Source organism: Amblyomma americanum, chromosome 1, assembly GCF_052857255.1.
Source record: "Amblyomma americanum isolate KBUSLIRL-KWMA chromosome 1, ASM5285725v1, whole genome shotgun sequence".
Lineage (NCBI taxonomy): Eukaryota > Metazoa > Arthropoda > Arachnida > Ixodida > Ixodidae > Amblyomma > Amblyomma americanum.
In genome coordinates this window covers 478,410,711-478,435,442 of record NC_135497.1, presented here as the reverse complement: position 1 = coordinate 478,435,442, position 24,732 = coordinate 478,410,711, and the positions used below count along the sequence as shown (strand labels likewise).

Here is a 24,732-nt window from a genome sequence, read left to right as displayed (position 1 = left end):
TGGCCGGCTTCACCACAGTGGATGCATAGCGGGCAGTTGTCAGAAGCCTCCAGGCATCGCATTTCCTGGGGCTTGAATGTCGTTTTTAGGTTGGGCGGGCATGGTCAGGGTGGCAGCGTTCAGGAACCGCTGGTTTATGTCGAAGAGAACTTCGGGTGTGTCGTTGGGGTTGAGGAATCCGTACTGCGGTGGTATAGGGCATGGGTGGAGCTTCGCTGGAGGCATCGAAGATGGGAAACCAAGCACATATTGCATTTCTTCGCGGAAGAATCCCCAAGAGTCGCTAATTGAGGCTGATTGGAAGATGGTAACAAGCAACGCAGCTCTTACCGTAGAATTTTATGGATGACATCCCGCAGGTTACCTTCGAATACTGTGCCATCCTAGAGGGTTGTTGGGGTCACTTGGAGCTGTCGAGGAAAATGGCGTGCCTATGCTTCCCAGGTTTTGTCAATAGTGGCTGCTTTACTGGTGAATTCAGCAAAGGTCTTTGGTGGATTGCAGGTCAGACCACCGAAAGTGCCTCCTTAGCACGACACATCAAAAGCTCCACCTTCTCTTTCATGAAGTCACGATTGGCACATCGAAAAAGGCGCTTCATGTCTTCTGCGTATGCGGTCACTGTCTCATTTAGGTGTCAGATGCGTAACTGTAGAAGCAACTGCACTCTTTCATTCCTGATGATGCTTGTGAATGCCTTAAGGAACTCACGCATGAATGGTTCCTACGTCGCCAGAGAACCTTCGTGGTTTTCAAGACAAATTGCCTCGCTTCAGTCTTGTCTTCCCATTTTTTGAATAAGGTGACACTCAAACTGGTCCAGCCATTCTTCTGGATCCTTGCCTGATGAACCCTTTGACGTGGGCGGCAGCTGGGGCTGATGCAAAATAATGGGCGCTGGTGTCGTAGCCATGGTTAACGTCGGCACTGGAAAATGTGGAAGCAGTTGTTCATATCCACGATCAATCGAGATAGGTGTGGTCACATCTGAGGTCACAAAAAAACGATAAAACCACTTGCCAGGATCTTTCAGCGTGAACGAACAAACTAAAAAAATGCGCGCGCGGTAATACACAGTAAGACTACAGAAGCCCTCAAAACATTCAAGATGTAAAGCAATATTGTCACCAAACACTTTAGTGCTGCAAAAACACAATATTATATGAACCTATTCAACTCAACAGAATGAACAGGGAATGTTTGTAAAACATTCAACACTGTAATTGGAACTCAGTGTGAAACAGTAACTAAAATGCGAGACGAAGCAGAGTTATAAGGTGCTGAACTAGCTAATGCCTTCAGCACTATTTCTCTGTCTCTTGGTGACCTTACAAGCATTCCTGATTTAACTTTCATGAATGTCCGAAATGAGAAAATATCTTTAGACTCAGCCTGCTAGTCTGCCAGTCTCAAAAAGTGAAGTCGTTGCATCGTTTCGGGCGATAAATAGCAGCAAAGCAACTGATGCCAGAGTGATTCACATAAAGCCTGTAAAATATGTAATTGATGTAATAGCACCCTGCCTTACTCATATTTTTCAGCTTTGTCAACAGAAATTTTCTCATGTAGTATGCAGACAGCAAAGGTGACAGTTATATTAGATAAAGGCGACAGAAATAATATATGGGTTCTACCTGTTTTTTCAAAAGGCCTGGAGAAACTACATCTAAAACGTCTGTCGTCATTTACATTCTTTTTAGTTTGCCGAAACCTAACAAATTTATGCATTTACTGACCATCATAACCTCAATACTGAGCCCAACATGGCTTTTGCAAGAACAGGTCGACAGAGCTGGTGCTCTTAGTTGAAAAACTCATTATGGAGAACTTTTAATGCAAAACACTGTGCTTGGACTTCTTTTTGACTTCTCAAAAGCCATTGATCTTTATAAGCACAAGATTCCCATTAAAAACTTTACAACTATTGCGATTGGAGGGACAGTACAAAAATTAAATGCATCCTTCTTGTAACATTGATATCAATTTGTACAGTCGAGCCCATTTAAAACGGACAGTCATAACAAACACTCGCTTATTAGGATCGAAGAAGGACCTACCGACAAAATATGTATTATGGCAATGGCATTACATCTGCGATACAACGAACAAGCGTGGCAGCTTAACTCTGTTAGAACGAACGCGAAGGTGCTGTAAACTCAGTCCTGGCAAAGAAAACTCGCGTTTCTCCCCAGAGCGGAGAGCGATGAGCACCTCCAAGCCTCCGTGGCATTACCTCCCTGTTTCTAAGGAAAAAACTCAAGGCACCGCAACTACCAACAAAAAAAACAACTATGGAATGTTTGAATGGGCAAATGAAAAGTGCATTAAGCTTCGAGTTACAGTCTTCAAGGAGAGGAGTCGGCCAACTGGAGAGCGCTCACCCAACAGATGGTTGAGAGGAGCGCACATATATAGGCGAGTGCACTTCGCGGTCATTTCTCGAATGTACGGAAAATGCGTAAAGTCACGCGCTCTTCGGAAGAGGACACACACACACACACACACATGAAAGAACGGACAGAGCACCACTCACAACTGGTTTCATTTGCAGAAACCACCTACATGTATATATATATAGTCAGCCAGCGCCTGCGCAAAGAACATATTCGCCCAACAAGTCGTACACAATAAGCATCGCTCAAAAAACTGTTTTCTGCCTTGCACAAAGATATTTATGCTTCGCTGATGCACAAACTGCCTTTTTTGCTGATATAAATGCTTTAATCAGTTCTCTACCTTTTAGGTTGCCACTCCTGGCAAGAATATGCACAATTGAAAAAGATGGCTCAAAACAGCGTGAAGGGCAGGATTTGATAGGCTTAGGTAAATTTGGACCCCTTGTTTTGTTCCGTTTTTTTCGTGTTCCCTGATTTGCTCATTAACACAGCGCCCGGCTTTTCCTATACATGTGAATTTTACATGTGAACGACCGCACGAGAGGGGAATGTCATAAACTACCCCTTCGGCACATCTCAAGAATGGTCGCCCATGCTTGGTTCTGCAGCCTTTTTCCTTTTGCTTTCTTTTTTCCACTCGAGGGCAGATGCTTCCGAGCTTCAGGGGGGCTGAGAAAACAAGTGGGACTCCACGCCTGCTCGCAACCTTTTTCAGGTTGTGGGACAACTTGTGCACATACGCCACCGCCAGAGGTCTGACCGCTTCTCGAGCGACATCCGCCTCAGCTCTCACTGCCTTAGACCATCTTCTGCAAGAGGCTTTCGGCAACCCCTGTCACGAGCAAACCAGGGAACCTGGCTGAAACCCACCTGGCCCATTGGTTGTCAAATCTCGGTTGCATCTTGTGAACGCATGACTTCCTTAGCACACACTCCAGACACAGTGAAGCAATGCTTCTTTTCACTAACTTGAAAGGCAAGGAATCAAATGACGGAAGCCCTTTTTTGTGCACATACGCCACCGCCAGAGGTCTGACCGCTTCTCGAGCGACATCCGCCTCAGCTCTCACTGCCTTAGACCATCTTCTGCAAGAGGCTTTCGGCAACCCCTGTCACGAGCAAACCAGGGAACCTGGCTGAAACCCACCTGGCCCATTGGTTGTCAAATCTCGGTCGCATCTTGTGAACGCATGACTTCCTTAGCACACACTCCAGACACAGTGAAGCAATGCTTCTTTTCACTAACTTGAAAGGCAAGGAATCAAATGACAGAAGCCCTTTTTTATTTATTGTCCATAGAGAACTCAATCTTAAGAACTAAAACGTAAAAAATTGTCCACAGGCAGTTCACATGTAAAATCCAAGCCTTTTCCATGTTGTATAAATAGGGACAAAACATTGCGTGCAGCTTCAGCAAAGTTCAAGCTTGTGTCCTTTGTTAAAATAATCAAAAATTCTACCACGCTAACTTTAAAACTTTGTGAGATGCTAAAACCTGATGAACTTGGTCCATTTGAAACGGCGCGACACGCCATCCAATACAAATGCCCGCATTCTGCAGAAAACAAACCGCTGGTAAAATGTTATAAAAGTGGACTCCAAGTAAAAAAACAGATCAAAAATCATCAATAGAAACACCGGCAGAGTTCTGGAGCGAAACTGGATCATTCCTTATACATTCCCTGACTGCAGTAAAAAGGCAGCGTGGGGTACAGAATAAAATAAATCAACAACATCCACAGAAACGGCACAACCAACCTCCAATCAGATTCCAGGAATTCAGAAACTTCCGATTTTTTTGTTAAAAACGGATCCCCTATATCTAGTTTGCTCAAATGCTTCAACAAGAAACGACTAATATGCTTCTGCCGTGAACCCTTTTCCGTAACTCTCATTCTGTATGGGAAGCTTTGCTTGTGCATTTTTACTGCAAAGAACAATCTCGGCACTATATATGCTTTTGTCAATTTCTTTAGCAATGGTGACCAAACCGAGATGTTCACACAGTGCCACAGCGCGGCTTTTCGCTTTTGTAGACTTCACAGGGATAAGTGAAAAATTCTGAACCACTTGAGCTTCTCTTATCGAGAATTTATCCTCAAACATAACTACAGAATAGCCCTCCTTATCTACTTGAAGGAGCATCAATGAAGCATTGCTGAAGTATGACACAATAGCTCCTACTGACATTTTTATGTGTCGCGTAGGCCTCGGGTACCCAGATTTAAGAAGACAGTCAACGCCCTCGAGAAGGCACATTTCTTGCTCTTCTGGATCGGCCTTCCTTGCGATACATCGATTTACAGCTACCAGTTTATGCGGCGGCACTTTTGCCTCAATTCCACACATAGGTCGTTTTTGAAACACGGACGTCACCTTATCTAGCAAATAGATGTCCCGCACAACTACCAAACTACTCGCAGCTTTCTACATGTCCTTTCTTGTTTCTTTCAGCAGACACTTGAGCATGCATATTCAGAGTTCTTCTGCCATCTTGAATGCCAACCTCATGACAGACCGAATATTTTTTTTTTCAGCAAGCCAGGCAGGATATTGCGTGACCGGCAGTGCGTAGAAGGTCGTTAAGCAGGCAAATTTGGCGCTAAAACACAGACCTCAGAATCTTGCTTATTCGTTTCACGTGTCCCCATGAAGATAACACTGGGCAAAAAGGCCACTCGCTTCTGCCGGAACCAATCAATTCTTCATGCAGAAGGCGATGCGTATTGCGCGATAGGTGTTGGCGACCACATGTGTAACCCATTCGTCAATAAAGCTTGGAGATGACATACAAACAGAAGGGCCCACTGTATTAGAAATATAGCTTAAGAGAACTTCTTCTTGGGCTAGTTGGCATTTGATCATTTTACTTTAAAGGCGCCACAACCAACCACACGCACGAGAGAAGAGAACAGGACAAAGCGCCACTCACAACTGGTTTAATTTGCAGAAACCACATACGTGCAAATATATACACTCAACCAGCACTTGCGCAACCTTTACAAAATTTTATTTCGAAAACAGCAACAGAAATGTCGGTGCAGTTGCTTGAGTTGGATCATACAGCAAGACGGAAACTGTGTACCTCATATGGATCAGTAACTAGACATCGAATGAACTTAAATAATAAAATTTTGAAATTAGGGACAAATATTGCAAAGTAGATATTACCATTTCTTGTTCTCATTAAAGTTGGAAATTGAGCGAATGACTTTTTGACCCTCTTGGTATCTAAGAAAGAGAAACTCGATGGTAGCTATGCGTTGAGTACAATAGTTAGAATTTAACGAAGAAGCCTTGGACGAACAAAATAGGGAGAAGTTTCCAAACACATATTTTTCGCTTTTTTAGAGTTATTGCCATGTCTAGTTATGCAGCTGCAACCAGTAAAAAGAAAAAAGATTTAACCCAATGGTGAGAGCCAAACAGAGCATGAAATCCCTAGATATTTTTGATGACACTTGGATATTACACAAAATATTCACAACTGAAGCCAGGCAAAACAAATGGCACTGCTTTTCAGCTGGTTTCACGTCACGTCACTGTTGAAGCTGTTCAGGCAACAAAAATACGCGAAATAATCCTCTTCCTTTTTCTTTCTTGCTTTCCTTCTTTTCTGTTTCTTCCTTGATTTCCTTCTTTCTCTCTTTTTTCTTTCTTCTTTTCTTTCTTCCGTCATATCTTTCATTCCTTCTCTCTTTATTTCTTTCCTCCTTTTCATTCTTGCTTCATTTCTTTATTTCTTTTTTTGTGTTTCTAGCATGTTCACTATACAGCATCTCATAAGTTCCCTGCAGCACTGTGGAAGGTACAGACATCCTCAGGCTCCTTTACACAGCATTCATTATTTACAGAGCTTAAACGATTAGTGACTAGCTGCTGACACATATCTCTCACCCATATCACACATAAAGCCTGATCGGAGACAGTGCCTTGGAGAAAAACTTGTTCTCTGAGACATGTCTTGGAATGAAAAACGGCACTGTCTTAAAGGCTGGTAAAGTAATAATTTACATAAATGGTACCTTGGTGTAAACATTTCAGCAATCTGTTTTTCAAGACAATCTACAATTTTGGAATTGACACTTCTTTGAATCCAATATTTAAAAATTTAGCTAAATGGTCTTTACTAATTATTTAACTTTCGAAAAAGACAAATATTGCAGACTAGGCCATGGAACTCTAAGCAGCCCTAAGCTGATTTCATTTGGTTAGGACACGTCTTTTTTAAAACCTTGGTTATATTTCAGTGAGGCACCAAGAATAAAATGCGCTGTTTTGCTTCACATTACACAGTCAGATTTGCTAATCAGGAGCAGGCCATGTTCTTCATTCAGGTACAAGACACTCTTAATGGTAAATGTGTTGTGTTGGCCACGAAATTTGTATGCATACGAATCCTGTTTTGAGCTCAGGTTTCCAAGGCACGTGATACATAGGAATAAAGCATCCACAAAGTCAAGTGAATTAAACATCATTAAATTATAGGATTGGGCAACAGTGCTAGCTAGCATTATACTGACAGCAGATGTAGCACACACCCAGCTAGGAATAATACTAATAACCAGTTGCCATCCGAGGTATTGCAGTGAAATCGAAGACACATTACAGGATGAGACTTCAGTCTCCCCGAGCATGATGTTCTTATGGTGCAGATTATCCAATTGTAACTTCACATAGCTCTCATAGCTTCTTACACTCAGCAACGACTGAATAAAAACTGCGATTTGCACAGAATGCCCACAAAGACCAAAGATCATTAGAGGAAAACTGTGGTGTTTTCTCAGCAATGTACATTGTTGTCTCAGGTACGTAAACAAAATGGTAAAGAAAGAAATGTGGACATCTGATAAAATATAGAAAAAATTCTAATCATCATCATCATTAGCCTGACTATGCCCACTGCATCAAAATGGCACTCTGAAAGTAAGCTAATGGCTTTTAGATGTGTAGCAGTTTGCTAGATGATATCTAATAAATATTGCATTGAAATGAAATCTTGTCAAGATTTACTTAGAAATATGAAAATGATACAAGTAGTATACACAATATATACAGGGAATTATACATATAAAAACATGAACATATTTGCATTAGCTGTCAAGTTGTGTAAAATGAAACTAAATCTCAGCTGCACATTCTTGCCACTTTATCTTGAACTTCTTGAGCTGGTGAAGGGCGTGGCACACTTTCGGGTCCACCAACAGGGTGGTCAGAGACAAATGCTAGCACCCTCTGGATTGATACCTATGAGCTGCAGAAAAAGAAGTCATATTTAGAAGCTATACCATTCAACATGGATAAGCAGAATTCCAGGGCTAGCTGCATTACTAGTACCCACATAGGAATAACTTAAATTCCTTGCATTCGAACATCATTGGAGCCAAATTCTCTATAGACATAAGAGCTCATAACACCATTCACATAATGGTTATACCAAATTTTCATGCAAAACAAAGTGCCTCATATCCTTACAAGCACGCACAGCAAGATGCATTGTGCTAGTATGATAGCTACTGCTTCCCCCATAGCCAGCCAACAGGAAGTTGCTTCATAAATTACTCACTGCATTAAGATGTTGGAGTGCTATACATGGCCAATTTGTCACCAGAAATCTGCATCGCACATAACCCACAACTTTTTATTGCAGCATCACCTATTATTGCTAACCAAAATATTGTAAACTGAGCCACAGCCACATAAACACCAGCTCACAGGACCGAGCATACATTTATAATGCATCAAACAACAACTTTAAAGCTGGAGAGAACCTTATATGAAAATTTTAATTTGTTGCTAGATGCCTAGTTACCACTTAAATGTATAGCCCCACCTAAGCATGTATATGAACACGATAGCAAGACGGGCGAGTTGGTGATACATACTTAAGGGAAAATCCCCGCCTTTTGCGCTATTTTCCCTTAGGTATGCATAAGAAATAATTCTGATGACATCTTTTTAGGACCAGAGATAAAACTTTACCCCCTTTCAAAATACACATTGCAACAAAACATAGCTCAAGGCATTACGGCAAGTTTTGCATTGCAGCATCATCACGATCAGCCTGCCTACACCCACTGCAGGGCAAAGACCTTTCCTATGTCTCTCCAACTAACCCTGTCCTTTGCCAGCTGTGCCCAGCCTATGCCTGCAAACTTCTTAATCTCATCCGCACACCTAACTTACTGCCACCCTCTGCTACGCTTGTCCTCTCTTGGAATCCACTCTGTTACCCTCAAGGACCAGGAGTTAATACATGCACTGCCCAAGTAACGCACGTTTTTTCCCTCTCCCACTTTGCAAACTTCCAGTCTTAATGTTAAACCTATCATTTTTCTTTCCATAGCTAGCTGTGCTGTACTTAACTGGCCGTCGAATTTCTGCCCCGTAAGTGAGTGCTATTAAGATACAGCTGTTGTATAGTTTTCGCCTGTGGGATACTGGTAAACTGCTATTCAAAATCCGAGAGAACTGACCTATGCACTCCACTCCATTTTTCTAGTTACTTCCCTCACATGATCCAGATCAGCAATCACTACCTGCCCTAAGTAGACATATTCCCTTACCACCTGCAACCCCTCGCTACTAATTGTGAACTGCTGTTTCCTTGCAAGACTATTGAGCATTACTTTGGCTTCCTGCATGTTCATTTATAGACCCACCATTCTGCTCTGCCTGTCTAACTGCATCTCGTGTTAAAACAGAAGTACGCAGCATACAGGACCTCTATGGTAGCTAAAAAGCTGGGGCTTTCAGCCCAATATCACAATGCATGTGCAATCAAAGATGCTCTTGAATGGGAAGAACACTTTACTATCAAGAGCATGCTCAATTAAAAGATGAGTTGTGATTACATCTCACTAAACAAAGTGATTTTTTCACAGCTGAGGCTCAGAGGAATATTTTTCACACAATAGTTTGAGCATGAAGGATTCTAAACCTACTCACATAGGCACCCAAGTCACCACCCCTCACAAAATCACAGAACTATTATGTGCCACGTTGATGGTAGATGCTCAAGCTGCTAGATGCAGATATGGCATTGCATTAATTATTTTTAAAAGGAGTCTCTGAAGGCAACATTACAGAGCAAAGATTAAAATTTTATAGCCTAACCAAAGAGCATAAATGGTGCAATGTGATGCAAGGCACCACCTCACAGTAAAGACTGCAACATGCGCTGTGGGTAGAACTTTGTGATAGTATCAGCTAACTAAATGCCTCATGTCATTCTTGAAGCTGCACTAAGCCTCGCTTTGGCCAATTTTTAGCCAATCTGATGCAAACTGTGTGCATCATATTGGGCGATGCCAAAAATAGCACCTAAAAGACAACCGAGTTTACGTTTTAAAGTTGCACATTTAAAGAGTGGTGCTGCTCCAGGTTGACTACTTCTACATCACAAAATACACAACCTGTATATGTATCTGCAGCACACTAAAGCAAGCAATGCCATTTTATAAATGCTCAATATAGAAAAGCAAAATTAACGAGTTTTTAAATGTGCACTTCGGAAGCTCAGTATCTCAAACTGCACTGCAGATTAAGAAAATTTAAAAACTGAGCTCAATTTCAATGTTGGCAGCCCTTAATTCTGCAATGTAATCTTGCCCCAATCAAAAAAAAAGAAGACTAATTAATTTAGTTAAGGGCATAAATCTTGAGCTCTATCAAGTACTTAATATGTGCCTTCTGTGCAATATATGAGACAGATACTGCGCCATTTGCTTTCCCCCCAAAAACCAATTATGATTATTATTATTAGAATCCACCTGTACAAACCACGGCCACCTACCTCTTAGTTATTAGAATGAAAACCTGGCAACATAACAAAAAATCACCCAACATTTTTGACGTCCTTTCGGCTGGAAGTTTCATTTTGCTTCATTTGTTCTCAATTAGGTGACCACACTGACCGAGCTGATGCTGACCGCAACTCTGCAGGTGGGCACTTGACTGAAGAGGTTTTCAATAAAACTAGCTGTAAGCATTCCATTTTTAGTTAGGGCACTTAGCTACTAAGCCAGGTGTCCAGAGTGTTAATCCAGGCCATTTGATGGAGTTAACACGTAAAAGATGCAGTGTGCTGTGCTATGTCAGTGCACATTAAAAATCTCCAGGTAGTTAAAATATATTCACAAGCCCTCCCTACAGCATCCTTCTCTTCTTCTTTTAGCCCCTACCCTCACAGTGCCATTGAGGTGTCCACTGAGCAGTGAGACAGCTATGTGTCTTAGCCTTTCCTCAAAAAAATGTCCTATATGGCTCTGCGATCTCTTGTGTTTTCCTGCACTGTCAATTTCCAACTGGCTCAACAGTCTGCTTCATAAATAATGTGTACTTTTCCTGCCCTTTCAATTTCCAACTGGATCAACATGAGCTGCATAGGTTCCAAGTTAAAGCTTGACAGAACAGATTTGTGTTTCAGCATTGCTTTATTATGTACCGCGACCGCAGACCATTTCCACCAGCTGCCGAAGGGCCAGGTGAGCTGCTTAAGGGTGGTGGAAGCAATGTACAGTGGTGGTACATGGCAGAGGTATATGGAGGCCCTCAATTGTACTGTCGAAAATGATGTCAAAAGCTGCTTCATGAGCGTAAATATACAGTCAACTTTTCTTGTCATAGTAAATCCCACATCTTCTACTAATGGGCAAGACTGAAGGGAGTACAGGCCAATGAACTTACATCCAGTCAGGACGACAAGATGACTGAAACATTTATGATGACATGGAATGGGCAAGGAGTAAGGTAAAAAAAACTAGTCAACTCTACTGATGGATGACTTGAATGGAAAGGTAGGCCAAAGGCAGCAAACTAGATCGCCAGAGAATATGGCATAGGTCACAAGACCAGCAGTGGGGGCTATCAATAGAATTCCCAGAATAGTCTGAATCTTGAATATCTTCTGCAAGCAAACTGGAACAAGAATTACGGACTGGAGAAAACTAGGGCAGAATAAACAGATGAATTCAAAATCTTGCCTGAAAACAGCTATTCTGCTTTAACCAGGACAGTCAACTTGTATTAAGATGAATAATATCTCAAAATCATTACAGGGTGTGTGTAAAAGTAGGAGTTAGGGTAGCTAGGCATGATTTTAGTACGTCTTACAGGGGATGAAAGAGCTGATTAAGAATCACAAGCCATGAAGTCCTTTAACTCCATAGATAAAACTGACAGGGCTATAGAAGATAAGAAATAAGGACAAGATCAACAACAAAAGCTTCTGAGCAGGCTCTAAAGAGGGAATGTAGCCTAGAGGCTGTTAGGAGGATATTAGACTTTGGAATAACATATTCTGAAGCGGAGGAACTGCATAGACTCAGGAAGAGACTTACACAGACGAGCACTTTTTTTAGGACAGGTGTTAAACAGGAGCCAATGCACACTCCTTCCTTTTGTAGGATGTACTTATATTCCAAGTAATGGTGTTTTTGAGATAAAATAGCAGTTCTAAAAATTCGGTGCACGAAACTCCGACTGTTTTGGAAGGCCACGACACCGAAGTGGTCAATGCTGTCCTCAACATATCCTAGTAGAGAGGCATGCGGGAGTGAATAGTACAAGACTTTGACGTCTATTGAGAAATCTTGAAGGCTTTTTCAGGATGGGACATAACGAAATCTAACACTTGTTCAGAGTTTTTGACCACAAACAGGTCATCCAAACTGAGGTTGTTTTTCTTGGACAAACAGTGCAACAAATTTTCTCTATGTGTCATTCCTGCACTTCAAAATATGACACACATGCACCAACTAGCCCAATCCGCAATGCTTCTAGACATAAGAAAAATTATAAGTACACCCTAAAAGGTAAGGGCAATGCCATTATGAACATTGAAAGATAGTCAATGTAGCTGCAGCATTCTACAGATACCATCTACATCAGCTCAAGTTATTAGGACACTAATGATGAAGCCAGAGGTGTGGAGGAATTCGACATCTGACACATGGTGCCTTAACCATTTTCTTTACTTTTCAACTAATATAATGAAACTTTGCATGCTTATGCAGTTTGTCGTCCTTACTTCAAAAATGGAATTACTTTTTGTGAAAACTCATCAGTTCTTACAATAAATACAAAGAGTACGCTAAAATTTGTGAAAACAGAAAGTAACCACTCACAAAAACCTGTTAATAACGCATTGCTAGATAGCACAAAGGGTAAGAAACACAATGTTTCAAGCAGATTTTTGACTGAATATTTTTTTACTTTAATGCACTTTGAATTTCAGAGGTCAAAACATTGCAACACAAGTAATATTACAAAGTTCTATTCTAAAACAGTTCAAAGCAACAAGTAAACTGTTAGTAACATTGTGGTCTCTAGAATTTCTCTTTACACTGAAAAATATTGCTTTATCTTCAAAAGGTGTTGAGATATTACATTCACAAAAGTGACAAGAGCCCAAATTCCATTTCTGAGAAAATGACAAAAACAAACAGAAGTCCCTTTTAAGGTAATTGAGTGCTTCCTTTTCAAGAGAAGAAAAGTGCAGCAGATGGCATCAGTCAGGTGGCTGGATGAGATTAGGAAGTTCGCTAGAACTAAATGGTAGTAGCTGGCACACAGCAGGACAACTGCAGCGATATGGGAGACGCCTTTGTCCCACAGTGCGGCACAGTAAGGCTGACACTGATGGTAGCTAAAAAATGTGGAGAGTTGGAGCTTGCACTTTATTTATGTAATGCAGCCTATGCTTATCCGTGCTTATCCTCACCTGCTTAGTAAGGTGCCTGGTCTCCGTACTTCTGGGAGTGGTCCCGGCACAGGTTTGGCCTCAAAAAACTTCTAGCACACTGCAAAAAGATTGCAATGGCAACATATATGCCCCTACTTCCATTGTATTAGCACGCAACAAATTTGTGTGTACACATGAATACAATCTGTAAATCAGTATAGTTAGCATTTAGGCGATTTTTACAAGACATGAGAATCTCTGGGCTTATTTTACAACACAAGATCCAATCAGCACAGCTGCAGGATGACAGATGAAATGAAAATCGGTTTTTGGGAAAAGGAAATTTTGCAGTATCTGTCTCGCATCTGGGCACACCTGAACAGTGCCATAAGACAAGGATAAAGGAGGGACTGAGAGAAGAAAGAAGTGCCGTAGTGGAGGGCTCTCGAATAATTTCGACCACCTGGGGATCTTTAATGTGCACTCACATCGGACGGGTGCCTTTGCTTTTCGCCTCGATCGAGACGCTGCCACCGCTGCAGGTTTGAACCCGGGTACTCCGGCTCAGTAGCCAAGCACCCTAACCATTGAGCCACCGAGGCAGGTATGACAGATGTTCATAAAAACATTTTAGAGACAAGCTATTTTGTGGATTCCAGAGGAAAAGCAAACTATGAACACTCCGCAAAGGCTGAAAAACAGTGCAAAAAAAGAGAAAACCGATATAAAACAGAAAACTTTGCAGTACAGCAGATAATGCACAGAAATGCAATGGGCTTTGCCTCTTGACTGCGCAATTTGCCCTTTATATAACCTGCAACTACCAGAGCACCTATAGAAAATATAGAAAAATAGGCACTAGCACAATGCTTCAGAAAGCATCACTTTGTATTGGTTCTCACAGCCGCTGCAGAGGACTTGAAATTTTGCACGAAAGAGTGTGCCCATTGATGTTAACTACCACAATAAAAAAACACGCTGTTGCGCTGCGTCCACTAACATACCTGTGTACCCTTTCCAGATGAAGTCACAAAGTGCTCCCATAGTGCAAATCATGTTTCAAGGTTTGATGGTTGCACAGTGACCACATTGGCAACAGTGCTCTTAGTTGTGGATATTTTTACAATGGGCAAACCAGTCATCGCAAAAAGCAATACACCTTTCAGCACTGCAAAACGAACAACAGGTGTCCCAGTTGAGCAATGCTGATGTCAATGAAAGCACCAAGAATATAGTGACCATCAAAACTCTTGGGGCATCACTAATATGGAAGCCATGAATTTAAATGGGCATCACCCTTCAAAAAAAAAGGTCAAACTACTCACTACCCAGTAAACTCTACTGATGTACAGTGGATGTTCAAAAAGTGGTTTCCGACTTTTTAGCTTCCCTTGATACAGAGTGCATTCATTATTCTGCATTTTCACAGCTCTTATTTACCTCAGAAAAGCACCACTTGATTTGTCCTACTAAATCTGCCGGTGAGGGTTTTTAGGGAGGCTGCTCACATAATTTCAAATCTTAGTTAGAAATTGCCTTTTATTATCCTCTATACTTTTTGCATTTCGACCATGATGCTGCACCAGCTGCTGTGCTAAGTACATTGCAGACATATTTATGAAGTGTTTTATTGGCACAAGCAGAAAGCTGGCTTACATGTCACATTTCTTTGGGTTAGCTGCTTAGGAATTAGTGCAACACTATGTCCCAGGGCTTAGTTTTGCAGTAAGATTAAAAAGCAACAACAACGACAATAATCACACTGCTGCATATAACCTTAACAACGCTGAGTACAAAAAACAAGTAGGTGATGTGTAAAAATTAATCCCCTTCTCTCTAAGGTTACCATCATTATTACCAGCCAAGTGTGCCACTGCTGGAAGAAAGCTCCTCCAAATGATCTTGAAATAAATTATTGTTACATTCCATACTTATGCACACAAAACAGAAGACTGGAGCAGTCACATTTAAGCATAATACTGCCGTTGCCTTGAAAAAGACTGCGAAGAGAAAAAAATGTCTTTAGCAAAATTACTGCTCATTAGAAAAGGCCATGGGCACATATAAAAACCCCAAGAGCTCCCTGCTGCATGCACTGAAGGCCATGTGCCATGTGGATTTAAAGGAGGTGGGAGGTTGCCCTTATATCCCTAAGCAAGAAATCTTATACTGAAGAATCATACTCCAGTCTAATTTCACTAAGAATAAAGCTACACAAAGAACAGTGAAAACATCTCCCAGCATCACGTGTGTCAACTCTAGCTTCATCCCTGTTGTCCACACTGCTCTGCAACCCCTCCACTGCACATAAATCTGCCCTTGTATTGTAAATAATATTCTTTCTGGCATTGATGAAGCAACTGGCCTTATGAAAAACATACAGGCAAAGGAGTTCAATTTTAAGCCATGTAGTCGAGCTCACTATCACCATAGGGAATCCCAAGCTTCAGACAAGTGAGGTTAAAAGTTTCTTCCACCACATACACATATGGAAGGCTGGGATGAAAAAGAAACTACTCTTCGTGGCCCAGAAGCAGACGCGATGTGGTGCACCTATTTGGACTAATGCTGCAGACAAAGCAAAATTGCCAGAAGAAAAACTCTGATCATAATCAGAAGAAAACCTGCCACTTATCACGATTTTCATACATCAGCTCGGTCTATTCGCTAGCTGTGAAGACCATTCTCAGAGCTAACAGGATAGCCAATTACATCGATTAGTAGCTGTATGCAGATTACTGCACGAAATACTGCCTAATGTGCCCAAGCTGCATGCCCTCCAACTTTTTTGTAACTAATAAGTCAGCATATGTGTGGAAACAGTGGTTAGTTAGCATGGTAAAGAAAGCTGACTGCTTTCATTCTGGGGTTGTTATAAAGGGCTGAGTTGCTATTCAATATTTTGACAGTACTTGCAAAAATTTCACTTTCCAAATTAATATTTGTTGTCACAGACTGCCCACTTAATCTTTCTGGTCCCATGTTTATTGCACAAAACAAGCAAACTAATCAGAAATTGTCTGAAATGTTATGCACTATAAAAATATTAATTCTGTGCTTTTATGTGTCATCAATTATGTAATCAGACCTGCAAGATTTTTTACAAAGAACCTTTCTCAGAAAATAAATTTATGAAGACATCTGTGCAATTTCCATAGTAGAGACCACTGTGAAGAGAATAAACAAGCTGGACATCAGGTCAACACAAACTAAAAGATGATTTCACTAACTGCCCTTGTCTTAACACACCCAGAATGTGAATTTCACAAACTAGTTTCGTCGATACACCACTGTCACTTGGAGAAACCATTATTGGTTTAAATATAGAAGGGTGATGCTCCAAGTACCCCTTACCTGAACAGTCCGGCAGGGTCGATGGAGATGTCAGAGTACAGCACAGCTATGCAAAATGCAGGCCAAGATGTTTCTTGCTGAACGCTGCATGAAAAAAAAAATAGGATGAGCACATCACGAATGGAAGAATGCAAGAGAAGTCATTTATGATAAAGTCACACTCTGTCCACAATTGGAATGGTTGTTAGATACAAACTCACAGGTGTTTTATACCAGGTGTTATATGGAAAACTGAATAATTTTCAAAAACAGGATTTTTGAGGTAAAATTATGGCTTTTGCAGCAAGGTATTGCCACTGTTGGTGGACATCAGAGAACCGGTAAATCATTTTAACTAGTGAGGTGGTTAACTAACTTTCAGTAATTAATTTTAACTATTAGAGTTAGGCACCTGGTTGTAATTAGAGATTTGTTGCCAGTCGTTAGTTAAAGTGGTATCAGTTTTTAGAATTTCAGAAACATCATTCCCCTCGGTGCTGTGGCCCAACAAATTTTGGCTACATCGTGCAAAATACATGCACATTTGAAGAGCATGCAGGCAAAGCAACCCCTCCAGTTCACGTAAGTAGTCAAAACAGCCAAATATATAAAAAGTTAATTATTAGAAATTAATTACCCTGCTTACTACCCAAGATCACTCAACAGTTTTCTGGTGTGCCATTGCTGGCAGTACCACACTGCAAAAGCTATATTTTTACCTGAAAATCGTATTTTTGAAAATTAGCCTTCCCTGTAACACCTGGCCATAGTGTGGGGAATGGTCAGGGGCAGTGTTTTTGGCACATCAAACAGCCATTTGCCTGGCTAACCACTGCAATATGCACACAGAGAGTTCGCAATGTCACATAATATAAAAGGGTACCAAAGAAGTGTAAAGTGAATGTTTTTACCATGGTGCTCTGTAAATTGTCTGCTTTTTGTGCATTTGTCAGCTGTCAGTCAGCTAAAAAGCAGCCTGTCATGACAAACACTGCACCTCCATAGTCTGCACTGTAGGTGGGGTGCAGAAAATGTGTATAATTTGTGCCTGTAATTCTATTGGCCAGCCATGATGGTGTTCATATACCGTTTATGATTGGAAGGTTTAGTTGGAAGGCTATCCAACAGAGGTTGCTGGCAAGGCTGCACTTAATTTTTCTGCTCTCTACATTAGCCTGTGTCTCTAAACTCTATTCAAATGTGTTTTATCAACTATGGCAACTGTCTGCATTACTGCATTACTAGAAGACTGATGGCGAAGTGCTACACTATCTGCCAACGAAACATGGTGTGGAAAAATATGGAAAGATAAAATGAAACGAATAGAAACAGCACATGTTACTTTTGAAACAATGACTGCATACAAGATGATAGCACAAAAACATGGCCCTCATAAAAGTGATGCTAGGTTATGGAAGAATGTTTGTTGCTGCCACTGCAAACCAAATGTTTTGGTATTAAAGGTAGCTTAAACAATTCTTTATATTTCATGTTTCTGCACCAATTCCAGCAACAAAATCAATGAAAGAGAGGTCACTAGCAAATCATTGTAACACAATGATTTTGATAAACCAGTTGACATTCTGCAATAAAAACAGCTTTGCCCTAGTAGCCTGAAAACTACGACGACCGCCAAAAGAAAAAGCTCCTCCTAAAAGCTATGTCAAAATGTATAATTAGAAGCAACATAAAAAGCCATTAACTATGGTTTGAGATATTAATGTACAGCAGACCCCAGCAAAACTTGTCTGCACAGAAACATGCAAATCCTTTCCAGTAGCAAGGAGTTTAATATCACACTTTCGGTTACATGTTCACTCCCTTGTAATTATATGTAACAGATTAGCGCATACGGGTAACTGCATTTTGTCTTGAGGCTGAAAAATAACTAAATAAATCTTTTGCTAATGATGTTACAGTTTCAAAAGGTGCTTAGAATATATCACATGATGTAATAAAAAACAGCAACAATCCAAGCCTCATTTCATTCAATATGATGCTAAAGTCAACCTGCCTCAACAGCTGGAATGACAATGAATTATGATGCAGCAATTATACTGCTTTTTTTATGCCACAAGTTTACTATACTAAACCTGGATGTCACAGCTATTGTTAGGTCATTTGAAAGCAAAACCGAAAGAGAGAAAAAACTCTCAACTATTTTTTAGTTATCAGTTGTAAGTGAACGCACGTGGTGATACACGGAAAATAATGCCTTAAGCAACATTAAAAAGAAGGAAGCACGCAACAGAATCTCTGCATCCATGCTTGTTTATATTATGTGCACCACTCTATCTGTTCTCAGGGAGACATTTCTTCAAGGTAATAGTTCCTAACTTAAATTACCCCTCCAATCAAGATAAACCACATTTAACAGTGAATATGAATAAGTTTGGTTTATGTGGGTTTAATGTCCCAAAGCAACTCAGGGTGTGAGAGACCTGAATGTCAGTAATTACAGCCATACATATGCATCTTTATTTGTTGACCACAATAAGCAACAGAGCAATAGTAAGGCACAACCCAAAAAAAGCAATCATAAAAAGAAATATGCCTCTGAAACTTCATGTGAAAATCAAACAGCTAGGTAGATGGACATGCACACGGATACTTAAACCCGCCTAAAAAGCAATGCACTACTGAAAAAACAAACTAAGAAAAAGTCAAACAAAAAATAATACGAACTACTTAGTTTTCGTGGCATTACCATTCAAGTTAGAAAACACGACTGGAAATTTCAGCCAGAAATGCCTCTCCCCTCTAAGAATTCTGTATCAAATATGATAGAAGTTGCCATTAAAAACACCAAGGGCCATGTGCTTGCTCTCTAGGACACAGAAACAGTCGTCCACATACCTTAGAAATATTTTTGGTCGCGGCTGGAAAGTGGTAAGGGCTTTGTTTTCGATGACTTCCATCGTGATGCCCGCCGCTGTCAATTACAATGGCACCTTTTACCAACAGACCTTCGGAACAGCAATGGGCGCAGCAATCTCGGTGACAGCGGCGAACATCACGATGGAAGTCATCGAAAACAAAGCCCTTACCACTTTCCAGCCGCGACCAAAAATATTTCTAAGGTATGTGGACGACTGTTTCTGTGTCCTAGAGCGCAAGCACATGGCCCTTTTTCTAGACCACCTGAACTCCATTGAACCCTCAATCAAGTTCACTTTTGAGGAAGAAACCGACGGCTGCCTCCCATTCCTGGACACCACGGTAACCCGTACTCCGACTGGCCTCGTATTTAATGTTTACCGCAAACCCACGCACACTGGAACATATTTAAATTTCAGTTCTGTGCACCCAGTCGCTCACAAATGGTATGTGGTTGTCTCCCTGATCAACCGTGCCAGACAGGTCTGCAGTCAAGATGCCGATCTAAAGAGCGAAATGAAAAGAATAGAGTCGGATCTTCGAAGAAACGGCTACCCTCTTTCCTTCATCAGGAACACCAAAAGAAGAATGACAGCGAATCAGCCTACCTCCGAAGAACGCGAGAGCACAGAAAAAACAAAAGAAAAACGAGCTGCTGTCCCATACGTGGCGGGAATTAGCGAAGCGCTTGCACGTATTTTTCCACAAGCATGGCGTCAACATCGCGCACGTCCCCGCTGGCAAGGTGCGAACACAACTGGTGAATGTGAAGGACAAGCTCCCTCGTGAAAGATTTCCAGGTGTTGTATATGAGATAGACTGCGCCGATTGCTCATCAATATATATCGGTGAAACAAAGGACTTCAGGAGACGCCTGAGAGAGCACCAGAACGACGTCCGAAACCGGAAAGCAGCATCTAACGCCATCGCCGAGCATGTGCAAGAATTCGGCCACGAGATTAACTGGGATCAAGTAAAGATATTGACAACAGAAAAGAACACATCAGCACGGCAGAATCTTGAGTCCCTTATCATACAGCCATCGTCTAACACATTAAACAGGAACGACGAAACTCTACATCCTATCTATGCTAAATCATTAAAAACGCTACTGGGTCCTACAACAGGACGAATCCATGCGCTGATTGCTTCATAGTGAACAAGGGAGCCGTAGTGATCCCGAAACGTCTTTTTCATCTTTTGACTTTGGCCAGTGACCAGCAATCTGCATCAACATGATTCCTGACCAGACGGTATGCCGTCAAACCCTCGACTACATCCTACTTCACAGTACATGGCTTGTACCTACAACACACTGACTGCCATAACGGTGGGCCAAAAGAGTGGCGAATGCCTGTTCTTTCATCTAATCTGTTTGCTCCCAACTGCATTCTGAAACCTTCATGGGAGCCAAGCATGGAGCCACCGATATCACATGGAAGCCGTCTATAATAGTGCCTCCAACAAGGGAACAAATTGAGGCTCCTGCTACCACAACATTGCAAAAATATACCTCAGGAGATACATTACCACTTCAAGAGAACCAGCTACACCAAGTAACAATGCTTAATCCCATCTGCAGTGCTGCCTCCATAGGAATCTGCATACAAAGCTGGCATTAGCAATGAAACTGGTTTCTCCATATTTTTTGAAAAAGCGAGAATGATGTACACAAGCAATACCCACCTACGAACTTTGCGCTGCAAAAACTGAATGAGTTAGTGCATTCGTTGAATGCAGGAAGTAAACGATTGAATCGATGCCTATAGGTAGCACTTTCCTTACAGCACTAGCTCCATGAAGCAGCAAAACACATACCATTGCAATGGGATCCAGCATATTGTAGCAAACTTGCAGGGCAGTGGACACTTGGGTGACCCTTTCGTTTCCTTAGAGATCACAAGAATTATTCGTTTGATCCAAGCTACACTTCGGCTTTGACACTAGTGCCCACATACAACCTGCACAAATCCATTCATCACAATACCTCAAGAGCTGAGAAACATGACTGAAAAGTAAATTGCAGTTAGGAAAAAAGAAAACTAAAGCTGAAGTCAGTAAAAAGGGTCACACCCTAAACGTTGTGGTGCATCAATTAAAATCTAACGGCTGCTACAAAGACAAGAAACTGTCAACAGGTCTTCAAAACCGTTAACATTGTAACAATTAAGGAATAGCGATCAAAATGCACAGTGTATGGAGGAGACACACTATTAAAAAAAGAACATCATTGTTCTATTTGTATCAGACATATTGAAAAATGAGAATTACACAATGAACTGCACATTGATTTACTATTGCATCTACAAGATGTGCTCTAGGTCGAAACAACATTTATATTACTTGGAAGCGCGAAATACCCAGATACAGAAAACACACGTGCACAGGACAAAGCACTCCATGTATTTCGTGGTTGAAAAAAAAATGTCACTTTATGCCACACTCTTCCAGCTTCCAATTTCAGCCCAAAACCCGTTACACCAAATCTCGACACAATCGCAGCGCGGTCAAGCAATAAGGTCAACCCGGCGAAAAAAACACAAAATTGAATCTGCAGCTGGCTGTTTAAGAGCATTTCTTTGCCGCTAGGCTACCTGCCGAATAAAGCGAAGGCTCCATATGCGTGAAAAAGAAAAAGCGACGCGCTGAGGCGGCGCGGCAAAGACGACCGCAGTTCGCTCTGTAGCTTGGTAGGTAGACGCGCTGGGTGAGACTCAAGCACAAACCAATCACGATACACCAAGTGCTATGGATCCCAAATAATGACCCTCTTTACTGTCTCCGATTTCCCGCATGGCGCATCCTCGCTGCGCCCCTCCTTTCGAAACCGACCGGCTCAGGCAGCCGATGGTGGCGGCGCATTTCGACGCCTTCGTGTCCCCGCTAGCGTGCAGCGCAGCGCCGACAGGCGAGACACGCGACCTGCACCAGCGGAGATCTGCTTTCGTTCGTACAGTGCTTGCAAGGTGCGCCGGCGTTCGAAACAAGGCGTTTCTATAACACGAGCACTATTTAGACGAAAAAACTTTCGCTTTCTCATTAGCAAAAGCTGCGCACTTCTTCCGTGGGGGCGAAGGGCTAGCGTTACACACGAGAGCATTGAAGTCAGGCGGTCTCTAATAATGGTATTCATAATGTATACGTGCCTTGGAAGACAGGAGGATGTTTGCAGCCCAAAGGTGTGCATCCAGCACGGCATGGCCCACGTCAAACGTCTTTGGAACAGCGCTGACATGTACCAGGCGCTGCCCGTCGCCACGAGCGCCGTAAACGACGCTGCTGCGCATGCGTCGCTCACTCCGCGCGAGCCGAGTGCGCCGTAGCGCAGCTGCGAGCTGTATTTCTCCGCGAAAGAATGAAGTTCGATAAACGGTAGCATACTTCTCGCTTTTTTTAAGCAGATATAGCGCGTGTCGTGTGTATGATGTGTTTGAGTTGCTTTCTCATAGGGTCCTGCTCATACGTGCACAGAATCAAAAGCTCAAAGTTTAATTGTGCGTTTTAATGGTAACGTAGGTACAGTGAACTAGTAAATATCCTAGTGGCGCGAACGGAAGGGCACGGGCGTGCCGTTTGGCATAGAGACCACCAGGTGGTGCAACGGCAACTTTCTCTAGCGGCGTCGCGGCGTCGTCGCTGGAGCTTGTGTGTGTTTTTCCGAGTCGTTGTTCCTATGTGGTGTACTAATACGCCTGTAGTTAATAAACATGCATGCCATTTGCTTCAACTAGCTTCAACGTAACCTCATATGCACCTTTTTTCTCCCCTTTGAGCATTACGGCGATGATGAAAAATCGCGTCGTCGTATGCCGTCTGCTACCGAGAACGGGAGCCGGGCAATGAGAGAGGCTCACGGATTTGCCTGTGGATGTTAGTTGTCTAGGTGCATCTTTTGCCAGGCTGATATTGTTTACCTGCGATTATAGTTTGGTGCCATGGGTTTTAACGTCCTAAGGCAACACAGGCTATTAGGGACGCCGTAGTGGAGGACTCTGGTTATTTCGACCACTCGTGTTCTTTAATGTGCACTGACATCGCACAGTACACGGGATCTAGCATATCGCCTCCATCAAAATGCGATCGGCGTGGCCGGGATCGAACCGGTGTCTTTTGAGTCAGAATCCGAGCACAACAACCACTGAGCCACCGCGGCGACTTAATTATAGAGAACTACACCCCTCATTCATCTGTGCGCGCGCTTACGTGTGATCTAGCCTTACGGAAATCAGTTTTTTCCTGAGACGGTTAAGCGGCCTCAGAAACGTATTTTGGAAAGAAAATTATACCCATGGCTGAAAATATTTCCAACCCAATTTTCGGAAAATTTTACTTGCAGTGTATGAATGACCTAAGCCAGGTTGATAATACACCGGAGGCGAGCATTATACTTTTATTGGCAAGTGCGGATATGTAAAAGAAAAACTGAAGCAAATATTGGTTTGATGGCAGGCACAATATTGGCGTAACCAGCCTAAATTAGGTTACATAGAAATTTCATCCGTGGAAACAAGGCTGGGCTTGTGCATCTAATTGTGCATCGACTCATTTTCAGGGACTTAGAAGCTTGGAATTTCCGGTTGTTGCTGCTATTGATGCATTTCATAAAAAAGTTAAGGCGGGTTGTTATGTAAAAAGCAGTGAGCTCGGCTGCAACATTTTCACAGTGGTCTGGACAGCCAAGTCGAAGCTCTGTTTTTGCCTTAACCACATCTACAATATCAATGATACTGTCTGCATGTGGTTCTAGGAGGCTAAACCATGTTGTGAAAGCATTTTCTAGGTCAGTTACAAATTCGTATAGGGCGGCAGCGGGATACAGAAGACCACCGTTGTCTTTCATGCGAGTGAACTGGGCTAGGTTTAAGTTCCCAGCCGGCTCTTTGGTCAACAAAAGCAAATTGAGGCAGCTTTCACAGCCCGTCTTCAGAACACATTTCCTGGCCACATAACCAGCTATATAAAATATTAGCCGGCTGGCACTTGATGCCACAATGCAAGTGGAATGGTCTGGGGGTAATTTCGGGAACACTGCATTTGCTGCATCTATGTTGCCTGCATCTAGCAGTTTATCAACAAGTTCCTGCCTGCTACTATGGGAGCTTTGCTGGCCAGCATCTGCATCCAAAAGGGAACAGCACGGATTTTTCGTGAAGAATTTCAAGTTTGGTGTCTCTTCGTATTGAATTGTTGCGAAGAGCACGCTGGCGTCACTGTCGCAATTTATCCAGCACCAGGTCTTTGTGGGAAGCATATCACTCCTCGAAGCATGTTAACTGTGAAGGGCCCACTCTCGGTGGGGCCTGCAGCTTCATTTAGAGCGTTCAGCTCGGAAATCGAAACATCGGTTACAGGCTGACGAAGCGCTTCCTGCGCGACATCTGCCCGACAATTTCATTCTGTGCGTCTTGTCGCTTGCTGTTGCTGGCCTTTCTGGCCTCTGTT

General features: G+C 42.2%; 1 protein-coding gene across 1 annotated transcript in view; it reads right to left on the bottom strand.

The window, feature by feature from the left end:
* Window positions 1–22,669, bottom strand: part of LOC144126625 (uncharacterized) — a 120,644-nt gene extending 97,975 nt beyond the window's left edge. The window contains exons 1-2 of the mRNA XM_077660444.1: window positions 22,437–22,669; window positions 16,435–16,518 (exon numbers count right to left, since the gene is read on the bottom strand). Coding sequence (XP_077516570.1) covers window positions 16,435–16,518; window positions 22,437–22,669 — 317 coding nt within the window. The remainder of the gene's footprint in view (window positions 1–16,434; window positions 16,519–22,436) is intronic.
* Window positions 22,670–24,732: the final 2,063 nt, after the last annotated feature.